Here is a 24,507-nt window from a genome sequence, read left to right as displayed (position 1 = left end):
ATCAATAACATCATGACGTATTTACCTAGTACCTAGCTAGCTGAAGTGTGTGAGACTTCAGTACAGTTTAATGAGTCATTGGTACACAGCGTAGATACGGTGCAGGACCTTGTAGCACTCGGTGAAGATATATAAAACACAAGCCTATATACACAAGCAGGTGAGATCTACTGTAGACACTTATATCAGATGCAGTCACAGACACCAGTACACTAGCATTGGTTGAATATAAATCACTCCGCACACACTCCACACACACTCTCCACTACTCACACACGCACACGCACACAGGCTATCCATCGCGTTAGGTAATGGGTCACTCCCAATCCACCCGGCGGTCCCAGGGAAAGACCACGCCTCCAGACAGCCCTCAGGAGCAAGTACGCCCGTGCACCACACTCATTTAATTATTGTTATTGTAGTTATCCAATCAGATTCCTGTTCACCATTTACTCGTACCATTACGTGTACCAAGTTATCCCATGGGCCTTAGCTGTATATTGAAAGTATGTTCACACGTGCATATGTTGTATATTAATTATTATACAACATGTTGTTGAAAGTCAGTAATGGTGTGATGATGATGGTGACCTCATTATTATTGCAAACATTTCCCCAGTAATTAATTGGTTGGTGTCCAAGCATATGAAATAGTAGAAACAGATGACAGACAATTTGTACAGGAGCACTAACTTAATTATGAAGGGGGGAGGCAATTTGTCGGGACTATTCAAATGAATTCATTCAGAACCAAAGAATAAGAGCATTTCCTAACATAACTCATGTGACTTTGTGCACACAATAATGTATAGCATTACATTAAAACTACTCTCTAGTAATTATTGTCATCACCCTACAAGTGACCGACATGTCTGCAAGCCATTGTAATTCAGTATTCATTACAGCTAGTGGATATTGCCCAATCACTGTTATTATTATTATTATAGCACGTACTGTTTATTGACATTCATTGCCACTTTGCAGCATCATCATAGTGACAAGGCAACTCACTCCGAAATGGACCACTCCCCCGTCCCCACAGTTGACCACACCCCCACCGACCACTCACCCTCTCAACCAGACACACCTACCAAGGAAGAATCGTTAGCACAGGATGCGGATTTTGAGCTCTTGAACAGTTTTGTGAATGAGGGACCACGTAGCCAAACTTGTCCACCTATCAATAAGTAAGTCACTGATCTAAGTATGTTTTGTCATTTTTTGCCATTGGACTATTAATACATTGTAATGTAATTATGGCCAAAAAATACAGTGTAAGAAGAAAAAAATTAGCTTTGACTGCCTTATAACAAGAGATAGATTGTTCAATTTTAAAGCTGAAAAGATGCATTGATAGTGCTACACAGTACGGTTAGCTTATATCAGTGATTGTTTTGAGGCTCAAATCTTTTGAAATTAAATGTGGGCTACATACAATAAAAATGTATGCCAGTGAGTGTTTTTTCTGAAATACAGTGTAGGCCTGTTTTGGAGCTAACTTTCAGAGTCCCTAACTTCAATTTCAAAGCTAAACGATGATTTTAATAACTATTTTAGTAGTGCTATAACATAATAGACAACAATTACCCTCAGGCCGATAAAACAAAACGGTAACAGGTTGATTTCAAAACGGTAACAGTTGACTAGAAACTGTGAATTTAGTGTATCTTGTACAAATTATGATTCAAAGCAATGACATGCTGTTTCCTCCTCCCACGCACACAGGCTGTTGACTTCCTCTGCTCGTGTTCTCTCAAAGTTCCCCACAAACGAGTCCGCTGTTGTTATGGTAACCGGTACCGTTCTCCCGATGTGCGAGGAACTGCTACCCACCGATCCCACATCTCATGTGATGGAGGTACAAATGAACGCTCTGGAAGCATTTTCTCAGCTGGGGGTCTCGTTTACCCCCTCCCTTGTTGAACCGGCCATGAAGTTGCTTATTCTGCTCTGGACTAAGTATCCGACCACCCTGTCGGCTTCATGCAATATCAAACAACTTGCTGAGATCCTCAACGCTGCATTGCTATCGGAACAAAAGGAAGACGCTATTGAGTACGGGAATGTGTTTGTGGTACATTTGGTGAGGTCGCTGAGTGATAGTCAATTGGACGCACTGGAAAAAGAGGGCGTGTACAAGAGTCTTCGCTCGTTGCTGCATCACTATGACGACACAGATCCAGTCACACTACGACATATCGTAGCAGGAATAGGAATATTTGCAAGCATCAAGCCAGCTGCAATGGAGTACCTCGAAGAGAACCTGTACTCTGACCTCATACTAGCCACTCAGAAATATGCCACCGACACGTCCTTCCAAGAAATGATCTGGCAACTACTCATGCTGTTGTGTATTCGAGACAAAACCTTCGCTCTGGCCATTGCTGAAATGGAAATCGTCCCTGCTGCTCTTTCTGTCCTCAAGACGAAAGGGTCCCCCATTATGCCAGTGTTGAAATTCATCACTAACTGTTGTCAGGTCGACAGCGTCTATTATACACATTGCCTGGGTGATTGTGGTCTAGTGGAACATATTCTAGGCGTTCTCAAGTCTGATACTTCGAGTCTAGAAGACATGAACAATTGTGCTGATTTCATTGCCCTTCTCTGTGGCAAAGCACCCAAAGAAGTTCTGCCTCGTCTTATTGAGCTCAAGCTAGTTCGAGAATTGGAAGAAGTTTGTCGAGTTCAACCGAATGTCGGTGTAGTTCCTACATACCTGGCCATTGAAGGATTGGTAGCACTGCTCAGTCAAAAAAATGCCCCAAAGGTACCCAACTTCAATTCACTGATTGATGATTTCTATGCCATGGACCACCACCTCTTCTTGCAACACACTCTGTCTAATCCAGTCGTCTACTCCAACAAGTCTCTTCTGGAGGTCATCTATCTCTCGCTACAAAAGCTGCTCAAGCTTATCACAACAGAAGCTATGAGAAAAATGTGCAACAAGGAATTTCTCGAGGTCCTCAGCATTTCGTTTGTACGTGATACGATTGCATTTCATGCTCTTGCAAATCGAGTCGTGTTTGCCTCCCATTTCTTTGTGTTCCAAATCCGTGAGAAGGAATCCGTTGAATTACTTTGTGAAACTTGCTTTCACGTTCCAATCGTTGAACTTGTAAACAGTTGCAGCTACGATATCATTTGCACCGTCCTCGGTCTTCTCTCCTGCCTCATCACCAAGTATTTCGAGTTTCTGAAAGACGTCAAGCCATTTATAGACTCTGGTGTCCATACTATTATTCTACAGAAGGCCGTCCAATATGGCAAGCAACCCCGCTCACAGTTTGGAGACGAAATGAGCCGAATTCTACTCAACTTAACTTCTGAGAAAGAACTGTCATTGAAACTCTACAAAGAAGGCTTTTTGGAACAGTTGATCACAAACCTTGATGATTCATACAGCCCCGTTGTGAAGAGATGTATCATCCATGCTGTTGGAAATATCGCACTGGCCGGACAAAACGTGAAAGAGGAGTTGTTTCAACAGAACTTCCACTTGAGGGTACTAGACATGCTCAATAAAGAAGCTGAGAAAGGTGATGCTAGTCAACTATCTGCCTGTTGCCGAGTTCTGCACATCTTAGCCTCTGGTGATGCCGCTAAGCGACAGTTTGTTGAAAACGACTGTGTCCCATTGTTGCTCAAGATCCTTGACACAAGAAAAGACAGTCCGGAGATTCGCTGGCGACCCCTTGGACTACTGAGTACCCTCGGCTTTATGGCTCTGCTCAATCGTCATTGTATTCTCACTCGAGACGTTATGGATGTGGTTGTGAAGATCCTCAAAGAAGACAAACACGGGAAGGTCCTTGGGTACACAATGCTAGTGTTTCTAGCCTATCTACAGCTTGATAGTGGAGCTACTGCAATGAGACAGATGGCTATCGAAGATCGTATTCGAGAGGTGTATCAAAACGTTGACTTCCAGAAACAGTCACCAGAAATTGAGAGATGGGGGAAGCATGTTATTGAGAATCAAGACCTGTACACTGTTGCTACGCCCATGCACACCACACCCTCTTGCTCGCTTGAAGACTGCCGAGTCGGCGATTGGCCGTTCCAGTATGACTGTCCCGGACTGCGTCTACTACCACTGGAGGACAAGTACTTTGAACCCAAGGCACCTAGTGCTATACAACTCACGACAGCGGCCAAAGATCAACTTCTACAATTGGGACTCGATCCGGACGTTTCCATTTTCCGAATTGGGCGTGTGTATGGAAGTACCTACGGCTGGTGTAGTAACTGTGAGAAAGAAGGAGCCTCTTACGAGCTTGTAATTCGAGTGGGGAGTATGACGCCCATGCAGTATCAGCATCTTATCGACAATGGATGGTATCGCAGAGGAGGTGTCAAGATGTTTCGAATGATGCACAATCATTCCGCTGTGTGTTGCGACTGGGAGACGAGAGTCAGTGTGAAGCAGTTTGATTTCCATTCTCACAAAAGTTACAAGAAGATTCTACGGAGGATGCCAGCAGATCGCCTCACAATCGAGACATTGCCCAGGCACTTCTCAAGGGAGGCATTCGATTTGTACAATAGCTACCATATTCTACGACACGAAAAGCCTCAGAAATCGGAGTTTTCTTACAGTGAACACGTGGTGGACTCTCCGTTGGCCAATCAGACGATAGATGGTGTGGAGTACGGCACTTTCCATCAGATGTATCGATTGGATGGAAAACTTGTGGCTGTAGGCATTGTCGATGTAGTGCCCAAGGGCATGGTGAGTATCTACATGTGGTATGATGTATCTAAGGAGGTCTCCAAGCTCTCATTTGGTGTGTACTCCGCTCTGAAAGAAATCGAAATGGTGCAAGACAGAACCAAGCAGGACTCAACTGTGGAGTACTACTACCTTCAAGGATGGAACTCTAACAACCACAAGCTCTCCTACAAGGCAAACTACGAGCCTGGAGAGTTCTACTGTCCTGGCATCTCCGCTGACTGGGTGGCCTCTAAAGATGCTGTGAATGCGGAGATGGAGCGCTTGAAGAGAGAGAAATCACAACTGGTGGAGATGGACACTACTATTGGTGAGTGTGAGTGTGTGTGCGTGCGTGCGTGTGTGTGTGTGCGTGCGTGTGTGTGTGTGTGTGTGTGTGTGTGTGTGTGTGTGTGTGTGTGTGTGTGTGTGTGTGTGTGTGTGTGTGTGTGTGTGTGTGTGTGTGTGTAAGTGTGTAAGTGTGTGTTGTCTGAGATTGGTTTGTGTTTGGTCTATATGGGACGTGGGGGTTTTGGGGTGGATGCTTAATGTTTGTATTGTTGTTGTTGCTGGCTTGTTGGTTAGCCTACCACCTAATGAATGCATTCACTTATGATACTTGCTTATGTGTATACGTCTTCTGTATATAGGTAATGATGTGAGTGACTCCAACAAAACTGAGCAGACAGACTCCACCCCCGACGTGCCCAGTGACTCAAAGGAGGCAGACAAAGACAAGGAGAAGATCTTAATCTCATGCGATGCAGTTGAGGTTGATCAACTGAAACATCAGAAAAGAACAGGCTCTATGTCCGTGGACATCTCCAAGATTGTGGTCTGCCTCAACTACAGTCAGTACATGCGCCTTGGCGACCTGTTTGACAGGTGTGTAATTGGAGCTCAACAAAGAGAAATGATGGAGAAGCGATACAAAGAGTTGCTTCTTGGACTTTGTCCTGAACTGACTGGGCAGTTAGTGATTGATCTGAAAGCGTGTGATAGAAACGGTGCTGTACAGATATCGGACAATCTCGGTGTGTCTGTGGACCCTCCTACTACACTAAACAATTTGGACACAGACGTTCTTGTTAGCTAGGTTGTAGCGTTTTATATTCATTTCGTTGCATGCATTTTAGCTCTTTGATCCTGGTTGTTTATGAGAGCACAGTACGTTATTATCTTCATTATTTTGCAATTTTATACTGGACGTGTGATGATCATTACCATAATTAATAATAAATTATTATTGGCAGTTGAGTTCAGGGTAATTTCTGGACGATCATTACCTACAGTACTCTTTCAGTCTGACAAAGACTTTGTGTGCGTGTGTGCAAGCATGTCTGTGGTCTCATTGCTGTGTCTCTGTCTGTGTATCGCCTCTCCTCTAGTGAGGGCTGATGATCAAGGATCCTTCCTACATGACCCAAAGAACGTTCATAATGCTGAGTAAGTACTACTGTGTAAATCGCCTTATTTGTAGATCTGATGTCAGAATGTACATTTGTCATAACTACCTGTATGTGATTGACCAGAGGAAGTGAACCATTAATTTATAGTAACTACTCCCCCACGCACACACGCACGCACACACACACACACGCACACGCACACACACACACGCACGCACACACACACACACGCACACAAACAGACACATCAAGCAGCACATGGGCGAGTATTTTGATGGTGACGATGATACCGCTGACAAACTGAAACTGGACGACAAGCAGGCAATGGAATTCCACTACTTTAAACTCCACGACTACGACAACAATAACAAGCTAGACGGGCACGAGTTGGGCATTGCCATGACTCACTTCCACGAGGACAACCCTGAGGGGGAGGAGGGCGAAGAGGGGAATTCCCCCAGCTCGTACAGCATGAGTGATGATGAACTTTCCAAACTAATTGAGCTCATTATGGAAGAAGATGACCTGAACGATGATGGCTACGTGGACTACTATGAGTTTGTTCAAGCCTCCCGTCGAGGCAATGAAGAGCCCCCTGCAGAGAAGGACAATCTTTAAACTGCTTAGCTTTGATAATTTAGCCAGTCATTCAAAATTATTCATTCAAAGAATTTTGTTATACATGCATGTAAAATAATGGATGAGTATTAATATGGAACATTGAATATCAAAATATGGCATAATTATAGTGAAAACTGTATAGAAACACGAGTCTTTAAACTAAGATTGAAAATAAAAACAGCATGAATGAAACTGCGGGTGCTGATGCCTCGGTGGAGGTGTCAAAGCTACATAACATAACTGCTTTTATACACACATTATGACGAACATTTTGCATTAATTAATTGCTGCAAATCCAGGAATCACAGGGAAACTCGAAGAGTGGGTTATGATGAAGCATGATTGTTGTTAAAAACAAGCCTCTAGAAACTCTTCAGTCTTATACTTAAACTTCATTGATCTTTGAGCAGCTGTAGCAGTCCACACACAAAAACTACCGTATACCTCGCTTGTGCATGCGCACCGAGGCATAAAAACAGATTTCATCCATCCACTGCATTTATACACACACAGTGCAACATACCATATAATTATACTGCATGGATTGCTTTGATCTGCCCACTCACTGCATGGGCAACAAGGTATTGATAGTGTGTGTATATAGCATTTACCATGATGTGTGTATATACGTTGATTGAGCATCAAAGAAAACCACATGCAAGTGCACAAATCCCATACCCACTGCATGGCTATAATATAGCAAAGTCAGCACTCAGTAGAATATACCTCTGCATGCATGCATGCATGCTGACAGGGTTGAATTCCTCCAATTAAGCCTTCATGCATAATGTAATTATATAGACATGTATCTCCAAGTGCTGGCTGATCACATGATCTCCAGCCAATCAGCTTATCTTAACAGTAGTCAGGTGACCATTCTTTAAAAATACTGTATATAGCGGGTATATTTCGAGGGTATAAATGTTTGTGCATGGTTTTCGTGGATTAAGCATGTACCGCGAACATTATAGAACACATGCATGCATGCACCTAGCTAAAATCACATGTTTTAATAATAATCATTCGGATGGGCTTTCGGTTACATAATGCACTCGGCTGCACCTCGCTCGCGCTCGGCACACAGATTATCTTGGCTATATAGGTGTGTTCTAAAGAATACAAGACTGAAAACGGCATTTTTCAAGGGGGTGGGAGAAAGCAGACTATAAATAGGGGAAAGCCGGATATTCGTGTGCGATATAGTATACATGCATGGCCTTCTGCATGGGGGCATACAATATGCATGCTCCTCATGCAGATTGTTTGATCACACCTGACTGTATGGTAAGTTGAAGAACAGACCAATGTTTTGTGGAATCAAAGGAGGTAAAACAAAAGGGCCATGCAATATGGTGGGCCGTTTGTTTCAAAATTTAAATGTTACATTTTCATTCAGATCACAATACATTCATTCAAGATGTGCAATTTTCATTGAAGAGCATTCAAGATTATTCATTCAAGATTCAAGATTTTGATGGATGCATAAACATGCATAATTTCAGATGACTTTACTAATAGCCACACTTTGTGGTTTTATTGCATGGTGTAGTTGTTTTAATTAACAGGAAATGGGGTTCACAATAATCAACTCCCTCCCTCAGTAGTGGTAAGGTGATTCCCAAACCAGAAACATGACATTGATTGACGAAAATTAACAAGAGGTCAGGGTTCGTTGCTGACCTCCGAGTTTTGAGCATTAAGCAAAGGACATCTCTTAAATGTTGTGTTTTAATGACTGTATATGCATGCATGCATGAATATCTTGAATAATTATTGTCGACTTGAATGCATTAAAATCTTGAATGACAATTGCAGGTCTTGAATGAATGTATTGTAATCTGAATGAAAATATAACATTTGAATTTTGAAACAAACGGCCCACCATAATGCAATGCCATGCATATACATGCACGCATGGCCAATGCATGCATGCAGGGGCACTTTCCCCCTCCATAAATGAAGCCCTGCATGGGACTCCTGAAACAGAATTATTAACTCATATGCAAGATTAAAGAGAGTCAGTAGTAATTAATTGTATTCATAGTCTGAATGGCACACTTACAATAGTTTCACTATAATTATTGCTTGGAAACTTCCCTATACATGTATATAGCCATGCACCCTTATACTATTATATGCATTATAAACTCTTGCATATAGTATAAGGGTGCATGGCTATAGGGAAGTTTTCAAGCAATAATTATAGTGAAACTATTGTAAGTGCCATTCAGACTATAAAGACAATTACTTACTACTGACTCTCTTTGATCTTGCATACGAGTTCATACATTATGAACTCTTGCTTATATTATTGCTTGGAAACTTCCCTGGGAAAGCACCCTTTTGTTCCTTACCTTTGAAGCCTATAGTCCAGAGTACGCAACCAAAATACTATACAATACACATGTGCCCTAGATTGTGTCCCAGGAAATGGCCCCATGTGGCTCAGTTACTGGCTCACTTGTTGGCTCAGTTATTGTCCCGGATTGTATCCCAGCTAGAATTGCCCTTGTGCGCATGCGCAAATCAAGATTGTCCTATTGCCTCGCCAAAACTCAGCCAATACTGGCAGGATACTGTATGTCTGCACTGTATACTGCTTGGAAACTTCATGCATGCATGAGAAAGCATAATTGTGGGTGCATGATTATACCTCCTGATCTAGTATATAAAGGAGTATCTATAATCTATAATATTAATTGAACCTTGTGATACATTTTCATCATCTAAGCTAGGTGAGTATACAATATCTAAAATATAGTATATAATTATAATTATCAATCATGCATGCATGTATATATAATAAGTGCATGCATGAAGAAGAATGAAGTTCAGTGTTTGTGTGTGTGCGCGTGTGTCTGTCATTTTCATTGTTTTTGCAACATAAACTGCATGCTGGCTGGAGTGTTCCAGATGTAAACTAACCATGTGATATATAATTATAATTATGTCTCTATAAATGCCGGTTTTAATATGCTGATCAAAACTGTAATGATATTTGTTGCCTTTGAGATCAAAAGAATAGCAGTCCCAATATCATGGCATATATTGTTACTGCATGCATGTGGTCAGTCTGTATGGTGTGTGCACAGGAGATCAACTTTCATGAGATCAACTCCCACCAGATCAATTCTTACCAGAGCAACTTTGCATGAGGTCATCTCAAGTGGGATCTATATAATTCCCTAGCCGCTTAACACACTCCATGCAGTCTCAAGTGGGATCTAATCAACTTTTCATAGTCTTAAAAAGTTAATTTCTGGATATAGACAGACAGCATAATTATAGTCAAGAAACTCATAGTTTAAGCTTTCAAGCCAGCGCTTTTTTGGACTGTATTACCCTGGCTCAGGAGCAGCAACCTTGAAAATCCATGACATTTCAAGTAAATAGCAATTTCCAGACGGGACAGAGCCTCCGAATCCGGGATTTTCCTGGGACAGTTGGCACCTATGTATGGTCTTCCTCACGCATGCAGTTCTCTTCCTTTGCTCTCTCTATCTATATATACCGTATATAGCGCGAAATTTTCGAGGCACTTATATTTCGTGGATTGGCTTCTAAAAGCATTTTTGTTGCACAATGTTTGCGGAACGACTGCTTACCGGAAGCCACACCTTTAAATCTTTGCATGTATAGCAGGTAATAGCCCCAGATCCGATCCGTCTCCATGCAATTGAACGCTCGGCCTGGGATCGAGGCTAAGCAGGTAATTGAATTTTTCGTGGACATGTAGGATTGCTATCCGCGAAAATTAAGCCCCTCGAAAATTTCGCGCTATACGGTATAATTATAGCTGCATGCATGTGAACTTGCATGATTATGCCTCGGTGCGCATATGCAAGCGAGGTATATATATACAGTAGTGTGTTTGTGTGTCCGTGTGTGTGTGTGTAGACTGCTACAGCTGCTTAAGGATCAATGAAGTGCAAGTAAGAGTTTCTATAGGCTTCTAGTCATGTTTTCTTGGATCTTAATTCGTGAATTTGCAAAATAATGCTTCATTCTCGAGTTATGCCTAGTTTTGCTTACTTGATGCCATTGCAGCCTTTTCAGAAGAGCACGTAGCCAAATAACTTGTTTACCAGTGTTGCTACTCTACTTAGTAGTTAGCTCTGGACTAGAACGCTAGCTATTGGTAGCTGCAAGAGTGAGAAGAAAGCTGCAAGGCTCTGCTGCACTATTGGCAACCATTAATTTTAGACTTGAACTTTTGGTATCGATAGTTTTTAACAACAATCAGGTCGATCATTACCCACTCTTTGAGTTTGCATGCAGCAAACAAAAATTAATGTTCATCATGACTGCGTATAAAAGCAGCATAGCTATTAGTAGTTTTATGTTAGCATTTCCACCGAGGCATCAGCACCCGCGGTACTTTCATTATCTTAGCTATTATAATAATGAGTTTGTCACGGACTGATGTTAAGCTTATATTAGATAATCGGGCATGCAGAAAATTATTTTTCAATAGAGGCACATAACGCTACTGTACATGTCATCTATATATGTATAGGTGCAGCTGCATGTCCATTAATTATGCATAAACCATTGCTTATGTAGCGGATATGTTGCTGTTTAGCCAGATTGTCTTTTTCCATTGCAGTGCATGATCATGCATTGTTGATAGACATACCAGATGGTTTATATAGTATCGTATATATAGGAATTTTTGGTGCAAATTTTTGCTAAATAGCTGGAGAGCGCCTCAGAAAAAATGATCGCGGTTGTATTCATTCGTGTTTCAATGCTGAGAAATCATTCACCAACAAGCTTTAGTGACCTGTGACTCAATGCCCCGCTGATCAAAAATATTAAACAGGAGTATCTTGTGTGTGTATAGTGGCTTGCAAGAGTCTGTTGTTTTTCTGCTCCATAAACTGTATAGCCAGTGACAGCCAATTAACTAGCATGACACAGTGTCATGCTATAGTTATAATTGGTTTTGGTTGCATATTATATAAACAGTTATATACCTTCAGCTATATATAGGTATTTCCAATAAATATATGTCTCTCGGAGGTTATTATAGGTTCATGTTGGTATCTACGTAGTTTCAATCGTAAATTAAAGCTTATTTTTCCACTGATATTATAGCCGGCCTTAGAATTCCTGGAAATTCAAGTACATGCATGCATGCATGGGGTATAAATAGTTTTTTCTTACTCTCATTCACAATACATGCATATACACAGGATGGAGTCTAAGCATTTTCTTTTTGCTGTTTGTACTCTGTTTATGCTATCAAAATTTGCTCAAAGTCAACCCGGTCGTCATTATGTCACTTGTGCGCACCAACAAGAGAAGTGTGTCTGCAGGAGCAATGCCACTGAGTGTTACTTTGAACTAGATGTTGAAGAATTGCAAACGTTCACCAGTTACAAGCTCGACACACAGGGAGATATTGTGACTCGGGGCACACCAGGAGACACCTACTACTGGGAAGGGAATGAGCTCACTTCATCGATTAACTGCCCTACTGCTGATGTCCCTGAATGTGGAGACTGCTCGCAGATATCGTTTCAATCCTTCTATACCTATACTTCTCAAACACTACCCAGCTGCAGCCTCCCAATGACTGTGGATGGCAGTACCTACCGTCTCTTCATTGCTCTAAATGGACGTATCCCGGGACCAGACCTCGTAGTTACAGAAGGACAAATTGTTGTTGTCAAGGTTACCAATAAATTGACAAGTGAAGGAATTACAATCCATTGGCATGGAATGCATCAAAGAAAATCTCCCTGGATGGATGGTGTTGCCTTTGTTTCGCAGCCTCCCATTGTTCCCGGTGCAGAGTTTACATACATATTTGAGGCCACTCCAGCTGGGACACATTGGTACCACTCACATGCTGGTCCTCAGAGGACTGATGGTTTGTTTGGAGCACTTATTGTACAAGAGAGTGTCGGTAGAAGAGAGCGTGTTTCAGCCCTATTAGGCATGCCACTCCCTGATTTGACAAACGAACACACTTTGACTTTTCTTGACTGGCAACGGGAATCTTCTCTTAATTTGTTTGTTCAACTCCATTCCACTCTTGGATTTTATCCAAACAAACCAGTTGGTGATATTCCCATACGCAGCAATGATTTGTATAGCCGTACAAGAAGCTCTGATGATATTGAAGTTGGCCCACAACCATATTGGTCTGGGTTGATAAATGGAAGAGGGAGACACCGCAATGTAGACTCAAGTTTCGCACCTAGTAAACTTAGTATTTTCAATGTTGTCACTGATCAACCATATCGTTTTCGATTGATTGGTGCACAAAGTTTGTTTGCATACAGATTTTCTATCGATGGACATAAACTCGTTGTAATAGCTTCAGATGGACACTTTTTTCAGCCTGTAGAAGATGTCGATTATGTCATTGTGCATACTGGAGAACGCTACGATGTGATCGTAACTGCTGATCAACCTACAAATAATTACTGGATTAGAGCAGAAACATTGGAAACTGGTGTTGAAAATGCCGCAGAAGCCATTCTTCACTATAATGCATCAGGTGTGGTTGATGTTGAAGGTCTCTCCGAGTATGGCAGTGTTTCAAGTCAACCACGAACATGCACTGACAGCAATAAATGCAAAGTAGTTAACTGCCCATTTAGGGAAGCTCCAGGCATGAACTGTACCCATCTCCATGAACTAATTGCTCTCTTTCCCTCTAATGTCTCACAGAACATTAATGCTCAATCGAGCATGTTTTTCAATTTCGGCTTTGAGGGAAAGAGAAGCACTAGTGCAATTAATGGTCGAAATTTCAAACTTCCAGTAACTCCATATCAAACTTACATGGGAGCTTATGATGTTGATAAAAGGAACACACCCAGGCGTTGTAAATGTGATGGTTCTTTTAATGAATGTGAATGCACTTACGTTAAGGAAATTGGAAGCAATTCGTTTGATGCTACAAGCATACCAGCCATCGTATTCATTCTAAGCGCAGTGGGAACCGTTCCAAATAGAAATTTCTCACATCCTGTTCATCTTCATGGCCATTCATTCAATGTACTTAGTGTACAGCATGGGAATTACGGTGACGACGGTATGCTTAAGGATAACAACCCTGATGTAGTCTGCTATAACGTATCGACGTGTCGTGACCTAAGATGGAATTCTTCGGCACCTATTTTTAACAATGCTAATGTGAGAATCCAAAAGGACACTGTGATCGTCCCGGCTGGAGGTTATGTTGTGATTGCCTTCCAAGCCGACAATCCCGGCTACTGGTTCATGCACTGCCACATTGAGTCTCATCAGCTCGAGGGGATGGGTGTCATCATTCGAGAGTACAATGAGAGTGCACACGTTGAGGCACCGGATGGTATTAACAAGGTCGGGGATTTTGTGTGGAGTGTTGAGGATTATAAACGAATAATTGCCAATGGAGCGACAACATTCTCCCCAGGGGGTGCTGTCAGCTTATATATTGGAGCAACCATTCTGGGTGTAGCCATAGTACAGATCTCACTATAGAGATATTGTTATAATTATAGGCCTTTATTCTTTCGTTTGATGATACACTAGCTGTTAGAAGCTTCAGTACCCATAAGTATTATACTTATTGTGCAGGGTAGATCTAGACCTATATAGAACACAAGAACGAACAAGCCTGCATTGCATTGTAGATATCTATAATTTTATAATTAAGAACTTTTGCTGCATCACTGTTGTATAATGAAAGCACCGCGATGGAGGTGCCAAAGCTACATAACATAAAGCCATCATTTTTTGCATGCAGGCAGAACCTAGCCTCGATTCGCGGCCTGGAATCGAGGCTAGCAGAATCCAGGAAACTCAGGAGTGGGTAATGATCTACCATGATTGTTGTTAAAAACAATCAATGCCAGTCTAAAATTATTATGGCTGCATCAGCAAGCCTTGGTGTGCTGTGCACGCAGCCATAATGCAATGCGCTAGCTCTCTTCTCACTCTTCCAGCTACCAATAGCTAGCGTTCTAGTGCAGAGCTAACTACTAAGTAGAGTAGCAATACTCAGTGGACAAGTTTGGCTACGCACTCTTCTGCAATGCCATTGCCAATGGCATGTTAGAACTCGAGAACGAAGCATTATTTAACGAATTGAAATCCAAGAAAACATGACTAGAATCCTATAGAAACTCTTACTTGCATTTCATCGATCCTTGCATTAATAGTAAAAACTGAAACTAAGATGGAAAAAAAACAGCATGAAATACCACATAGTACACACAATTACAGCATGTACACAGCATGCACTCAATGTTCACAATAATAATACTAGCTAGTTAGATCTATAACATAGATTAAAAATGCTAAACTAAGATCTATGTGGTTCATATGAAGCATAGCGATGATCAAACAATCCAAACTGTTCATGACCATCAGAGAAACATCGAGTACAATACAGATCGTCATCACAGTCACGACAACGGATTGCAGCATCTGCGTTACAGATACAACACCAGGGGCAATCCTCATCACTCCCTGAGGCTGCCGGCCACGCTTTTGCTCCCTCAGACTGCTTCTCCCCCTCAGGTACGAGTGGTCGTACACTCAACCCACTCGCTTCCAAATTCCTGTCCAGCTCTGCTTCAATTTTCAACTTCTCTATTAGTGCTTGTAATTCAGGGTCATCCTCTTCCCCGCTTGACTGCGTTCCTAATTGCCGAGCAGCAGGGAGATCGTCTTGTGAAGTTGATGGCTGCTGACCAAAATAGTCCCAAGATATATTGAGATCTTGAGGGGGGTGGTCCAGTTTACTTCGAACAATATCTCCGTCATCTACTTCTTGCTGTTCTTTGCTGCCTTTCTCCTCACCAATCTCGTTTAGGACATCACTGATCAGTTTAGAAACTTCTTTTCCTTCCTCCTTTTCATCGAGATCTGGGTACTTGATATTAGATATTTTGGATGCAACAGTGTTATCGTCTTCTTTGGCTAGTTCCTTGGCAGTATTTATGAGTGCCTGCATATCTTCATGGCTAGCTTCAGCAAGTGCGGCTTGCTCTTCTCGGGCTTGAAACTTTTGTAAGTCGTCGAGTAGCTTATCAGGGTCTTCATCCGGAATCTCAATGTCAAAATCTTCTAGAAACATGTTAACATCAATGTTTGTTTTTTTTACGTCTTTCTTTGCTTGGGTGTTGGTTGTTTTGACTCCTTTTAGAGCTTGAAGCCTCTGTAGCAAATTGTCGTCTTCTTTGGCTCTAGTCTCTTCAAGTTTTTCGTCAAGTTTAGCTTCTTCGATAGTTCTCTCGATCAGTTCATTGGTCTGGTCGACTTGAGTGGTCCCTCCAGTTTTGGGTGGAGAATGCAATGGTTTTGGGCCCTCTTCTCCTGTCAATCGTGCAAGTCTGTCGTGTATATCGCCCGAATTAGACCGAGGGTTGTTGGACTCTTTAAGCTTCTTCAATCGCTCTTCAAGGGCTCGATCTTTTTCTGAGAGTCTAATAGCCCCACCATCATCTTTAGGTAGGCCTTTACGAAGCTCTTGATCGATATGTGATTGGATTGGTGGTTCCGTATGTGAGTGTTTATAAAATCTCTCCTGAAAATTCTCCAAAATCTCAGCCTCCTCCACTTCACTGATGTCCTTCTGTTTATTGCAGTACACACAAGGGTTCACTGAGTACAAAGGCTCTGATTTCTTCTTCTTTTTGCTGCCAGGAGCAAGATTAGGTAAACAGGTTTTACAGAATTGTCTTCTACACTCTGGACACAATCTGGGGTGCTCAAAGTATGTATACTTGTTAGTACATCCAGTGCACCGTCCTGACATGTCCTCACTTGGTCTATCTTGTCACTATAAATAAAATATTGTTAGCTTTTCTGTGATTAATTTTATTTATTCTAAAATTTCATACACGCTTGTTATTCTTATAATTAGATAATTAGGTCCAGGTGGCTGCAAGCCTAACCACAAGTTGCAAGATCAAAGACTTTCCTGGGCCTAATGGCGAATAGTGGGAGAAGGATTTCATCTCTCAATGTCACCTATGAAGAGCAGTATATGGGCAACTCCTGGGCTGCAAGGTAAGAGTTTTGTTAGCTGCAACATAGATGCAAGGACTAGTTTACGTTTCACCAGCTTTATAAATAATTATTAAATACAGGCAAGCTGGAGATGAGGCGTGCACACCACTAGGTTATGAGGACACAGCTGCTGTGCCTGCAGATATTTCAGTTGGGGGGGAGTTGTGTGGTCCGCTACCAGGAGACGAGCTCTGTGCCAACACACAACCGTACAATACATTAGGGTACAACGACAATGAAGTGAAGGAACCAGACAATTGCCTCCCAGAGCTCCTCCCTCCATTAGGGTACCCTAAACCTCCGCAGAGTGTTGTGGATTCTGGCTTTGAAGGGTGTTCAGGGAATAATGTTCTTTATGGTATGTAATTAGTGCATTAGGGTGTTGTAATGTGATTGCATGTGCACCCATGCAGTGCTCGAAGATCGACTGAGACATAAAGTGAATGTGAGTATAGAAGACTTCAGAGCAGATCTTCAACATGTCTTCTATGAGGAGTTTGGTCTCTATCGGCAATCAATGATGGCCCGAGAGGAAGCAAGAAGCGACCAACCCATGGTAACGGTACAGTATATGTTAACATTATTTGTCGTAATGATACTATTTTGTTTATTGTGTGGTAACAGGTTCGCAAATTTTTAATCAAATTATGTTTGTATTCCCAGTGTGAAGATGTAGAGAGATCATGTGACTCCGTGTGTACTAACCAATCAAGGTAAAGGATTCAGTACGACTATATAATTATACCATTCATCCCGCTATAGTGTTGACTCTGGTGTGTCTGGTGGCCATGGCGTAGAGCAAGAGGAGGGCACTGTCATCAATGAATGTCTCATCAAACTACAGATGTGTGCTGCAACCATAACTAGCAGCTTACAGAGAGCTGAATACACTGTCACTAATTAAGGAGTAGTTTATTGTTTATCAATGACCACTATATAGTACCTATTTTGTATACAACAAGTACACGCATGAGGGAAAATTGTTGTATAAATCAAACTCAGATAAAAACACGGTTACCATTGCTGCTATACAACACAAGCTCACACAAGCTCACACAAGATTAGATTTCAAGGAAAAACAGAACACACGTACACGTTACCCTAACACACGAATAGTCACATGATATGTACTAAATAGCTGTGCTCTTGACTGGTGTTGTGCCATGATCTGGTTGACCAGGCTTGGGGCTGTTGATCTGCAGGGGAAAGAAAACAGAAAGGTAATGTACACAGGCTAAATATGGAAATGGTTATCATGTCGTGCTTTGCGATCATACACTGGAAATGGTCATGTGCATGTACACCACCTACTAATTCCTATCATATTCATTACTATTGCGAGTGAAAAAACTTATGAACGAATGAGCCAAATCAGCAGAAAATTGTGACAATAACTTTAATTTAATGTCATAGATATCAGCAATAATTAATTATTTGATGCTCTTATAATGATTATTATAGTAGCAGTGTATTATACACTCAAGAATGTCCTTCACAACGGTCTTACTCGCATACTCAGGAAATACTTTGTCTATTAACACTGAATTACAGGATATAGCTATAGGCTAACTATACACATACACACACTTACCCCAGGGTTGCTAGGTAATGCCATGGCCTCAGATATATTCCTCTCCCCCAGTGCCTCAGGGGGCAGGTCAGTGTCTGGTCTAGCCCATGTGTTGATGAATCCCTCCTGCGTGGCAGTCACTATACAGTCCTCTCGAAACACAAGACAAGTGATCCTCTCTTGGGAGATTTTCTTGGCCACTAACGGCTCGATTAAGTTCACTTCCTCCATCTTGGGAGCAATATCATCACTGTTACATGATTCAAATACTTGGCACCTCATAGCTCCGACATTGTGGTGGGGTGATGAGCTCACTCCTACAAACTGTAGAACTTTCTTCATTGGGTCCTTCCACTGAGAGCCCTTGCGTTTACTACCGTCACTGTTCACAGACTCTTCACTCTTGTCTTTGTTCTCTTTGTCTTTGTTCTTTTTCTTTTTGTCTTTTTTGCCCGAGGTTTTGTCTGCTGATGATTGGGAGGAGATTGAAGGGGTTGACTCCGCTCCGTTGCTGACTACAGAACTTCTTTTCTTGCTTGAGGCACCCTGGCTTTTATCAACATGATTTGACACAACTTCCTTAGTATTGTTTTGTGGTACAGAGTTCAATTCTGTTGGGTCTTCTTGAGGTACTGTTGACTTAGTAGTAGCTGCTTCAGAATGTGATTGATGTCCAGCATGTCGACTAGCCACTCTAGATCTTGTACGAGCAAATGGTCGTCTTAGTTTCAAAGCATCTCCCGACAAATCCCACAGACAAAGTTGAGTGTCTTGTCCGACCGAGCCCAGTCTGTATGCAGTGATATCTCTGTCCCCTCCTCCAAGCTCGGTTAGCGATCGTCCGAGAGTGGAAGCACTTTGGGACGTGAGGGTAGGGGAGTTAGAAATACTAGTAGGTTTGTCGGCACTCAGGGAATCGTCAGAATCCGGTAGTATAGTCGTATACGGATCAAATGCAACTGCGTTCACGTATGACTTGTGACCCTCACCGCGTGAAACAACTTTCTTATGCTCAAACGACCACAATGTGATGAGATCGTCTTCTCCTCCGGTTGCTAGATACTTGCCATCAGGGCTCCAACACACACACAGGAACCCTCCGAAATAGCTCCTCATTCGACCGTAGATCACATGCTTGTGGAAATCGTATATCCTCGTAAAACCGTCTTGACTTGCAATGGCAATATGAATTGAATCGGGAGAGAAAGCGAATGCATTGATAGCACCGTGCCCGACAGCCCATCGATGGAGAATGGGGGACTTGTTTTTTGGTTTGACTGTGTGGATTTTAGCATCTTGAATCTCAATGTCGAGGGAGAAATTTTGTTGGCCAGTGGTTTTAGAGGTTTGCTCTGAGTCCCATACGTACAGATATCCACTGCGATGCGAAGAAACGAAATGATGTTCTGATCCAGGCACCCATTTGATGCAAGTCACTCTCGTGTTGTCTATAGAGCCCTGTGTGGAGTGGTGTGTGTGTGTGTGTGTGTGTGTGTGTGTGTGTGTGTGTGTGTGTGTGTGTGTGTGTGTGTGTGTGTATGTGTGTGTGTGAGTGTGTGTGTGTGAAATGGTTGAATGAATAGGGGTATAACATTCTAGTGATGTTGACACACATAATATCAAACGATTCAATACATAACAGACATCCCACAAAGCATTACCATTAGAAGTGTGGACGAAACATTACAGAGTACTAATAATACTAAGCTCTCACATGTACACGTCTGATCTAAATAGATGATGTAGAACGTACAGGCTTTTATTTTAATTATAATTCTACTTATAATTAAATAATTATTCTAAATTTATATATGTACTCACATCTTCATTGAAGGAGCTGACTGCTTGTCGATCGATGGGACTGAGAAGTTGCACTGGGCCTGTAGAGAAGCCTATGATCAGGTCGAGGTGAGATCGACTTCGAGTCATCTGATTGAAATCATGACACACCGGGATAGTCGGAGTCTTGTAGATACGTTTGTCCACATAGTGTTTCAGATCAGGAGCCTGTATTTAAACGATAAGAAAGTAAAGAGACAAGTACGTATAACTATTGTAACGTCTTACCTTTCCGACTCCGTCAAAAGAATAGACGTACAACTCCTTGCCAGCATTGAAGACTATCCATTCCACAACCCCATCTTTATCTTTGCAGTTCACAAAGGATACTCTGACAGGAGACAGCTCTTTGCCAAACAATGCCTGTCGGCTGGGTCTACAGTGCTCTGATAGACGCACGTTCCTGTACACACCTTCTCTCGTTGAGAACTCTGTCCTGTATTCAGGAGCAGTATAACTTGATCTTACAGACATCTTGGCTTGCTATTTTTGTGCTGGCTTCCGGTAAAACAGGAACTAGGAGGGAAGCTATATCCGGTTGGCAACTTGGGGTGTAACTGAAGGCAGGACAAGATGAGAAAATGTTGTCAAATAACCACACCCCTAAACTCAATTCGGCCACCCATACCCACCACCCACACACTTGCCGTAATAATGGGCATGCGCTAAAGTCATTCCACGTGTATTTCTTAGTGTCTCGCCACTGTTCTAGAACTTTCTGGATTGGTGAGTACTGTTACTTAATTCTTTACTTGCCTGCATTGTTAATATACTTGTTATTTACAGCCTGTGATCATTAGAGGCCATAATGTCAGAAGAAGAGCAACAAACCACGCAGCCTGAAGAAATGGAAGATGGTGGGGAGGTGGAAACCTTTGCCTTCCAAGCTGAGATTGCTCAGCTCATGAGTCTTATCATCAACACCTTCTACTCCAACAAGGAAATCTTCCTGAGAGAGCTCATCTCAAACTCTTCAGACGTAAGTAATATTTTCCGACTTTCAATGAAATTTTGCAAACTGTGTATGCATGCTTTCGTTGCAGCCTACGAGATCTTTTGCATGCTGTAGTCTATGTTTCGACGTATAGCATTCTGTCCTTATTTGCCATTTAAATTCCATGTATGGGTTTACACGTACATGCGAAATCATGTTAATTTTCACTGATATTTCCTCACAGGCCCTTGACAAGATTCGGTACCAAAGTCTGACTGACCCGTCCGTTCTCGAATCTGAGAAAGAGCTCAAGATTGAGATCATCCCCAGCAAAGACGAGAACACACTCACCCTCAGGGATACTGGGATCGGTATGACTAAGGCAGATCTGGTGAACAACTTGGGCACCATTGCAAAATCCGGTACAAGGTCATTCATGGAAGCATTGCAGGTAAGTGGATGTGTTGTGTCTATAAAAGGTTACGCATGATCATTGTGTGTAAGTAAGCGTGTGTAAATTGTCTAGAAAAGATTGGGTGATTATTGTGAAGTGAGTGGGTTTGGTGTTCTAGAAGTTTCCCTGCTGATAACATCATTTGTGAGGTCATTGTGTGGTTATGCAATCTCTCTTTGTGCATAGGCTGGTGCTGATATTTCTATGATTGGACAATTTGGAGTTGGCTTCTATTCATGCTATCTGGTAGCTGAGAGCGTGAGAGTTATCACCAAGGTGACTTGATTTCTAATCGAAACATTTTGGCTCAGTAAAATTCTTTTACGTGTATATCAGTGAGGTCAAAATTGAAAAGGTCAATAATTATTTTGACTTGTATTATTTTTATTTCACCATTTCAGCACAATGATGATGAGCAGTACATCTGGGAGTCCAGTGCTGGAGGGTCCTTTACCGTTCAACGTGACACTGGTGAATCAATCGGCCGTGGCACGGTCGTCACGCTCGTAATGAAAGAAGATCAAAACGAATATGTGGAGGAGAAAAGGGTTAAAGATGTAATTAAGAAGCACTCTCAGTTCATTGGCTATCCCATTTCCCTCAGAGTGAGTGAAAGTGTTTCAATGTTTATATTATGTGGTATGTGGTTTACAATTGCAAAGTCCCTAGTGAGGGAACCTTAATTGATATTGTACCATGCTTTCTGTTTCCAAAAAGTGGCTAAAATAATTGCGTATGTAATGATGTGATATTCACGATGCTTGATTGGTTGCAGATGATGAAGGAGCGTGACCAGGAGATCACCGACGACGAGGCAGAGGACGAAGAGGAAACTCCCAAGAAAGATGGCGAAGATGAGGAGGAGGCCAAAAAAGTAAAGACATTATGTACTCGTAAAGTACTACAAGATTGTAGTATGTTGTCGGAGCTATAATTATTTCTTCGTAGGTGTTAAAAAGTTAAGGTTCCCTTAGGTGCCAAGTGTTCTGGCTGTGTAGTTGATTTCCTGTGTATGATTGAAATTTAATGTTCCTCTATTCATCTCCAGGACGATGAGCCTAAGATTGAGGAGGTAGAGGAAGACGATGAGGGAGATAAAAAAGAGGAGCCAAAGAAAAAGACGAAAACTATCAAAGAAAAGTACGAGGACGTCCAAGAGCTCAATAAAACCAAACCCATCTGGACCCGTAATCCTACCGACATCACTCAAGACGAGTACGGCGAGTTCTACAAGTCTCTTACCAACGATTGGGAGGAGCATCTTGCCGTGAAGCACTTCTCTGTCGAAGGACAACTCGAGTTCCGTGCCCTTCTCTTTGTGCCTAAGAGAGCCCCCTTTGATCTGTTTGAGAACCGAAAGGTCAAGAATAACATCAAGCTATACGTGCGACGTGTGTTCATCATGGAAAACTGCGAAGAGCTTATCCCAGAGTACCTCAATTTCATGAAGGGTGTAGTCGATTCCGAAGATTTGCCTCTTAACATTTCTCGTGAGACCCTCCAACAGAGCAAGATTCTGAAGGTTATTCGCAAGAACCTCGTCAAGAGATGCCTTGAGCTTTTTGCTGAGCTGGCAGAAGATACTGAGAATTACAAGAAACTTTACGAGCAGTTTTCGAAGAATTTAAAGTTGGGCATCCACGAGGACAGCCAGAACAGGAAGAAGGTTGCTGAGCTCTTGCGTTACAAGACCTCCACATGTGGAGAGGAGTACTCCTCCCTCAAGGAATATGTCAGCAGAATGAAGGTAAGGAGTTACTATTGCTACTGTAGCTATAAATCATCGGTTAATTGTGATTTCTAATAATTATTTTATCTTAGCTATACTTTAGGTTTTGTTATGATCTGTTTTGTGTTCTTGTTCCCCTGCAGGAAGGCCAGACTCAGATCTACTACATCACTGGGGAGTCTGTTGACCAAGTGTCTCACTCTGCCTTTGTGGAGCGCGTCCGCAAGAGTGGCTTCGAGGTCATCTACATGGTGGAGCCTATCGACGAGTACTGTGTGCAGCAGCTGAAAGAGTACGAAGGAAAGACCCTAATCAGTGTGACAAAGGAAGGCCTTGAACTACCTGAAGGTGACGATGAAAAGAAAAAGTTTGAAGAGCTCAAGTCGAAATTTGAGCCTCTTTGCAAAGCCATGAAGGACATCTTGGATAAGAAGATCGAAAAAGTTAGCGTGTCAGGGCGATTGGTGACCTCCCCCTGTTGTATTGTGACTAGCCAGTATGGTTGGACCGCTAACATGGAGAGGATCATGAGAGCCCAAGCGCTACGTGACACAAGCACTATGGGATATATGGCTGCTAAGAAACATCTCGAGCTCAACCCAGAACATCCAATCGTTGAGTCTCTCCGAGCCAAGGTGGAGAGCGACAAGAACGACAAGAGTTTGAAAGATCTGGTGATGCTGTTGTACGAGACGTCTCTGATGTCCTCTGGGTTCAGTCTGGACGACCCTCAGACTCATGCCAACAGGATCCATCGTATGATCAAGCTGGGACTAGGGATCGATGATGACAGTGATGTCACCGGTGGAGATGGTGAGTACTTGAGTATTTAGTGACACATTGTGTGTTGTGACTGGTAAGGGGTCACCAAATTGCATAAGACAAAATGTTCATCGTGCGTTTTTTTATTTTCGAGTGTTTGTAATTGATCACCCCCCTCCCTGTGCAGCCCCAACTGAAGAGATGCCCCCCCTCGAGGGAGAAGAGGACGAGGACGCTTCACGAATGGAGGAGGTCGACTAGAACTGAAACATTACAACTTTGCTAACTGTTGTTTGCTGAATTTGCACTCCAGTTTGTTTTGTTTAGTTACTTATATATTTGAATGCTTTTGCCGTGAATAATCAGGACTTTGCAAAAGGGGGGTGGGGCTCGCTTATAAAGTGTTACTAATTTTAGTAACATAGATGGTCGCACGTGGCTTGTTCTATAAATAAACTGTC

At 42.3% G+C, this 24,507-nt stretch overlaps 7 protein-coding genes across 7 annotated transcripts; 5 read left to right on the top strand and 2 right to left on the bottom strand.

Moving 5' to 3' along the window:
• Positions 1-9: 9 nt before the first annotated feature.
• On the top strand, positions 10-5,919 carry LOC135348646 (uncharacterized). The gene is made up of 5 exons (XM_064546923.1): positions 10-160; positions 292-380; positions 985-1,187; positions 1,726-5,045; positions 5,365-5,919. The coding sequence occupies exons 2-5, from the start codon at positions 312-314 to the stop codon at positions 5,808-5,810; spliced, it is 4,038 nt and encodes a 1,345-aa protein (XP_064402993.1). The 5' UTR covers positions 10-160; positions 292-311; the 3' UTR covers positions 5,811-5,919.
• A 61-nt stretch (positions 5,920-5,980) lies between these two features.
• Positions 5,981-6,848, top strand: LOC135348655 (multiple coagulation factor deficiency protein 2 homolog). Its single transcript, XM_064546932.1, has 2 exons — positions 5,981-6,160; positions 6,366-6,848. Exons 1-2 carry the CDS (start codon positions 6,051-6,053, stop codon positions 6,739-6,741), a joined length of 486 nt encoding a protein of 161 aa, XP_064403002.1. The 5' UTR covers positions 5,981-6,050; the 3' UTR covers positions 6,742-6,848.
• Positions 6,849-9,320: 2,472 nt separating this feature from the next.
• On the top strand, positions 9,321-14,415 carry LOC135349370 (uncharacterized). Its single transcript, XM_064547904.1, has 2 exons — positions 9,321-9,479; positions 11,940-14,415. Exon 2 carries the CDS (start codon positions 11,941-11,943, stop codon positions 14,221-14,223), a length of 2,283 nt encoding a protein of 760 aa, XP_064403974.1. The 5' UTR covers positions 9,321-9,479; position 11,940; the 3' UTR covers positions 14,224-14,415.
• Positions 14,416-14,916: 501 nt separating this feature from the next.
• Positions 14,917-16,505, bottom strand: LOC135348653 (abscission/NoCut checkpoint regulator-like). Its single transcript, XM_064546930.1, has one exon. It carries the CDS (start codon positions 16,502-16,504, stop codon positions 15,047-15,049), a length of 1,458 nt encoding a protein of 485 aa, XP_064403000.1. The 5' UTR covers position 16,505; the 3' UTR covers positions 14,917-15,046.
• A 46-nt stretch (positions 16,506-16,551) lies between these two features.
• LOC135348654 (uncharacterized) lies at positions 16,552-17,662 on the top strand. The gene is made up of 5 exons (XM_064546931.1): positions 16,552-16,758; positions 16,839-17,116; positions 17,172-17,314; positions 17,422-17,471; positions 17,521-17,662. The coding sequence occupies exons 1-5, from the start codon at positions 16,679-16,681 to the stop codon at positions 17,660-17,662; spliced, it is 693 nt and encodes a 230-aa protein (XP_064403001.1). The 5' UTR covers positions 16,552-16,678.
• A 64-nt stretch (positions 17,663-17,726) lies between these two features.
• LOC135348649 (WD repeat-containing protein 20-like) lies at positions 17,727-20,688 on the bottom strand. The gene is made up of 4 exons (XM_064546927.1): positions 20,396-20,688; positions 20,150-20,335; positions 18,350-19,786; positions 17,727-17,954 (listed from the first exon to the last, which is right to left on the bottom strand). Exons 1-4 carry the CDS (start codon positions 20,639-20,641, stop codon positions 17,889-17,891), a joined length of 1,935 nt encoding a protein of 644 aa, XP_064402997.1. The 5' UTR covers positions 20,642-20,688; the 3' UTR covers positions 17,727-17,888.
• Positions 20,689-20,796: 108 nt separating this feature from the next.
• Positions 20,797-24,408, top strand: LOC135348648 (heat shock protein HSP 90-beta-like). Its single transcript, XM_064546926.1, has 9 exons — positions 20,797-20,893; positions 20,954-21,146; positions 21,346-21,552; positions 21,742-21,831; positions 21,957-22,160; positions 22,331-22,429; positions 22,604-23,302; positions 23,428-24,097; positions 24,234-24,408. Exons 2-9 carry the CDS (start codon positions 20,976-20,978, stop codon positions 24,305-24,307), a joined length of 2,214 nt encoding a protein of 737 aa, XP_064402996.1. The 5' UTR covers positions 20,797-20,893; positions 20,954-20,975; the 3' UTR covers positions 24,308-24,408.
• The last annotated feature ends 99 nt before the right edge of the window (positions 24,409-24,507 follow it).

Source organism: Halichondria panicea, chromosome 15 (genome assembly GCF_963675165.1).
Source record: "Halichondria panicea chromosome 15, odHalPani1.1, whole genome shotgun sequence".
Lineage (NCBI taxonomy): Eukaryota > Metazoa > Porifera > Demospongiae > Suberitida > Halichondriidae > Halichondria > Halichondria panicea.
This window is presented reverse-complemented; position numbering and strand designations above follow the sequence as displayed.

Bases quoted from the DNA above. Each gene is read 5' to 3' on its own strand.
- LOC135348646 (XM_064546923.1), top strand. From the start codon at position 312: ATGGGTCACTCCCAATCCACCCGGCGGTCCCAGGGAAAGACCACGCCT. The intron at 1,188-1,725 runs GTAAGTCACTGA...CCACGCACACAG, and splicing joins ACTTGTCCACCTATCAATAA to GCTGTTGACTTCCTCTGCTC. The intron at 5,046-5,364 runs GTGAGTGTGAGT...TTCTGTATATAG, and splicing joins GGAGATGGACACTACTATTG to GTAATGATGTGAGTGACTCC.
- LOC135348648 (XM_064546926.1), top strand. From the start codon at position 20,976: ATGTCAGAAGAAGAGCAACAAACCACGCAGCCTGAAGAAATGGAAGAT. The intron at 21,147-21,345 runs GTAAGTAATATT...ATTTCCTCACAG, and splicing joins TCATCTCAAACTCTTCAGAC to GCCCTTGACAAGATTCGGTA. The intron at 23,303-23,427 runs GTAAGGAGTTAC...GTTCCCCTGCAG, and splicing joins AATATGTCAGCAGAATGAAG to GAAGGCCAGACTCAGATCTA.
- LOC135348653 (XM_064546930.1), bottom strand. From the start codon at position 16,504: ATGTCAGGACGGTGCACTGGATGTACTAACAAGTATACATACTTTGAG.
- LOC135348654 (XM_064546931.1), top strand. From the start codon at position 16,679: ATGGCGAATAGTGGGAGAAGGATTTCATCTCTCAATGTCACCTATGAA. The intron at 17,117-17,171 runs GTATGTAATTAG...GCACCCATGCAG, and splicing joins AGGGAATAATGTTCTTTATG to TGCTCGAAGATCGACTGAGA. The intron at 17,315-17,421 runs GTAACGGTACAG...TTGTATTCCCAG, and splicing joins CAAGAAGCGACCAACCCATG to TGTGAAGATGTAGAGAGATC.
- LOC135348655 (XM_064546932.1), top strand. From the start codon at position 6,051: ATGTCTGTGGTCTCATTGCTGTGTCTCTGTCTGTGTATCGCCTCTCCT. The intron at 6,161-6,365 runs GTAAGTACTACT...GCACACAAACAG, and splicing joins AAGAACGTTCATAATGCTGA to ACACATCAAGCAGCACATGG.
- LOC135348649 (XM_064546927.1), bottom strand. From the start codon at position 20,641: ATGTCTGTAAGATCAAGTTATACTGCTCCTGAATACAGGACAGAGTTC. The intron at 19,787-20,149 runs GTGAGTACATAT...CACTCCACACAG, and splicing joins TCAGCTCCTTCAATGAAGAT to GGCTCTATAGACAACACGAG. The intron at 17,955-18,349 runs GTAAGTGTGTGT...TTTCCCCTGCAG, and splicing joins CATTACCTAGCAACCCTGGG to ATCAACAGCCCCAAGCCTGG.
- LOC135349370 (XM_064547904.1), top strand. From the start codon at position 11,941: ATGGAGTCTAAGCATTTTCTTTTTGCTGTTTGTACTCTGTTTATGCTA.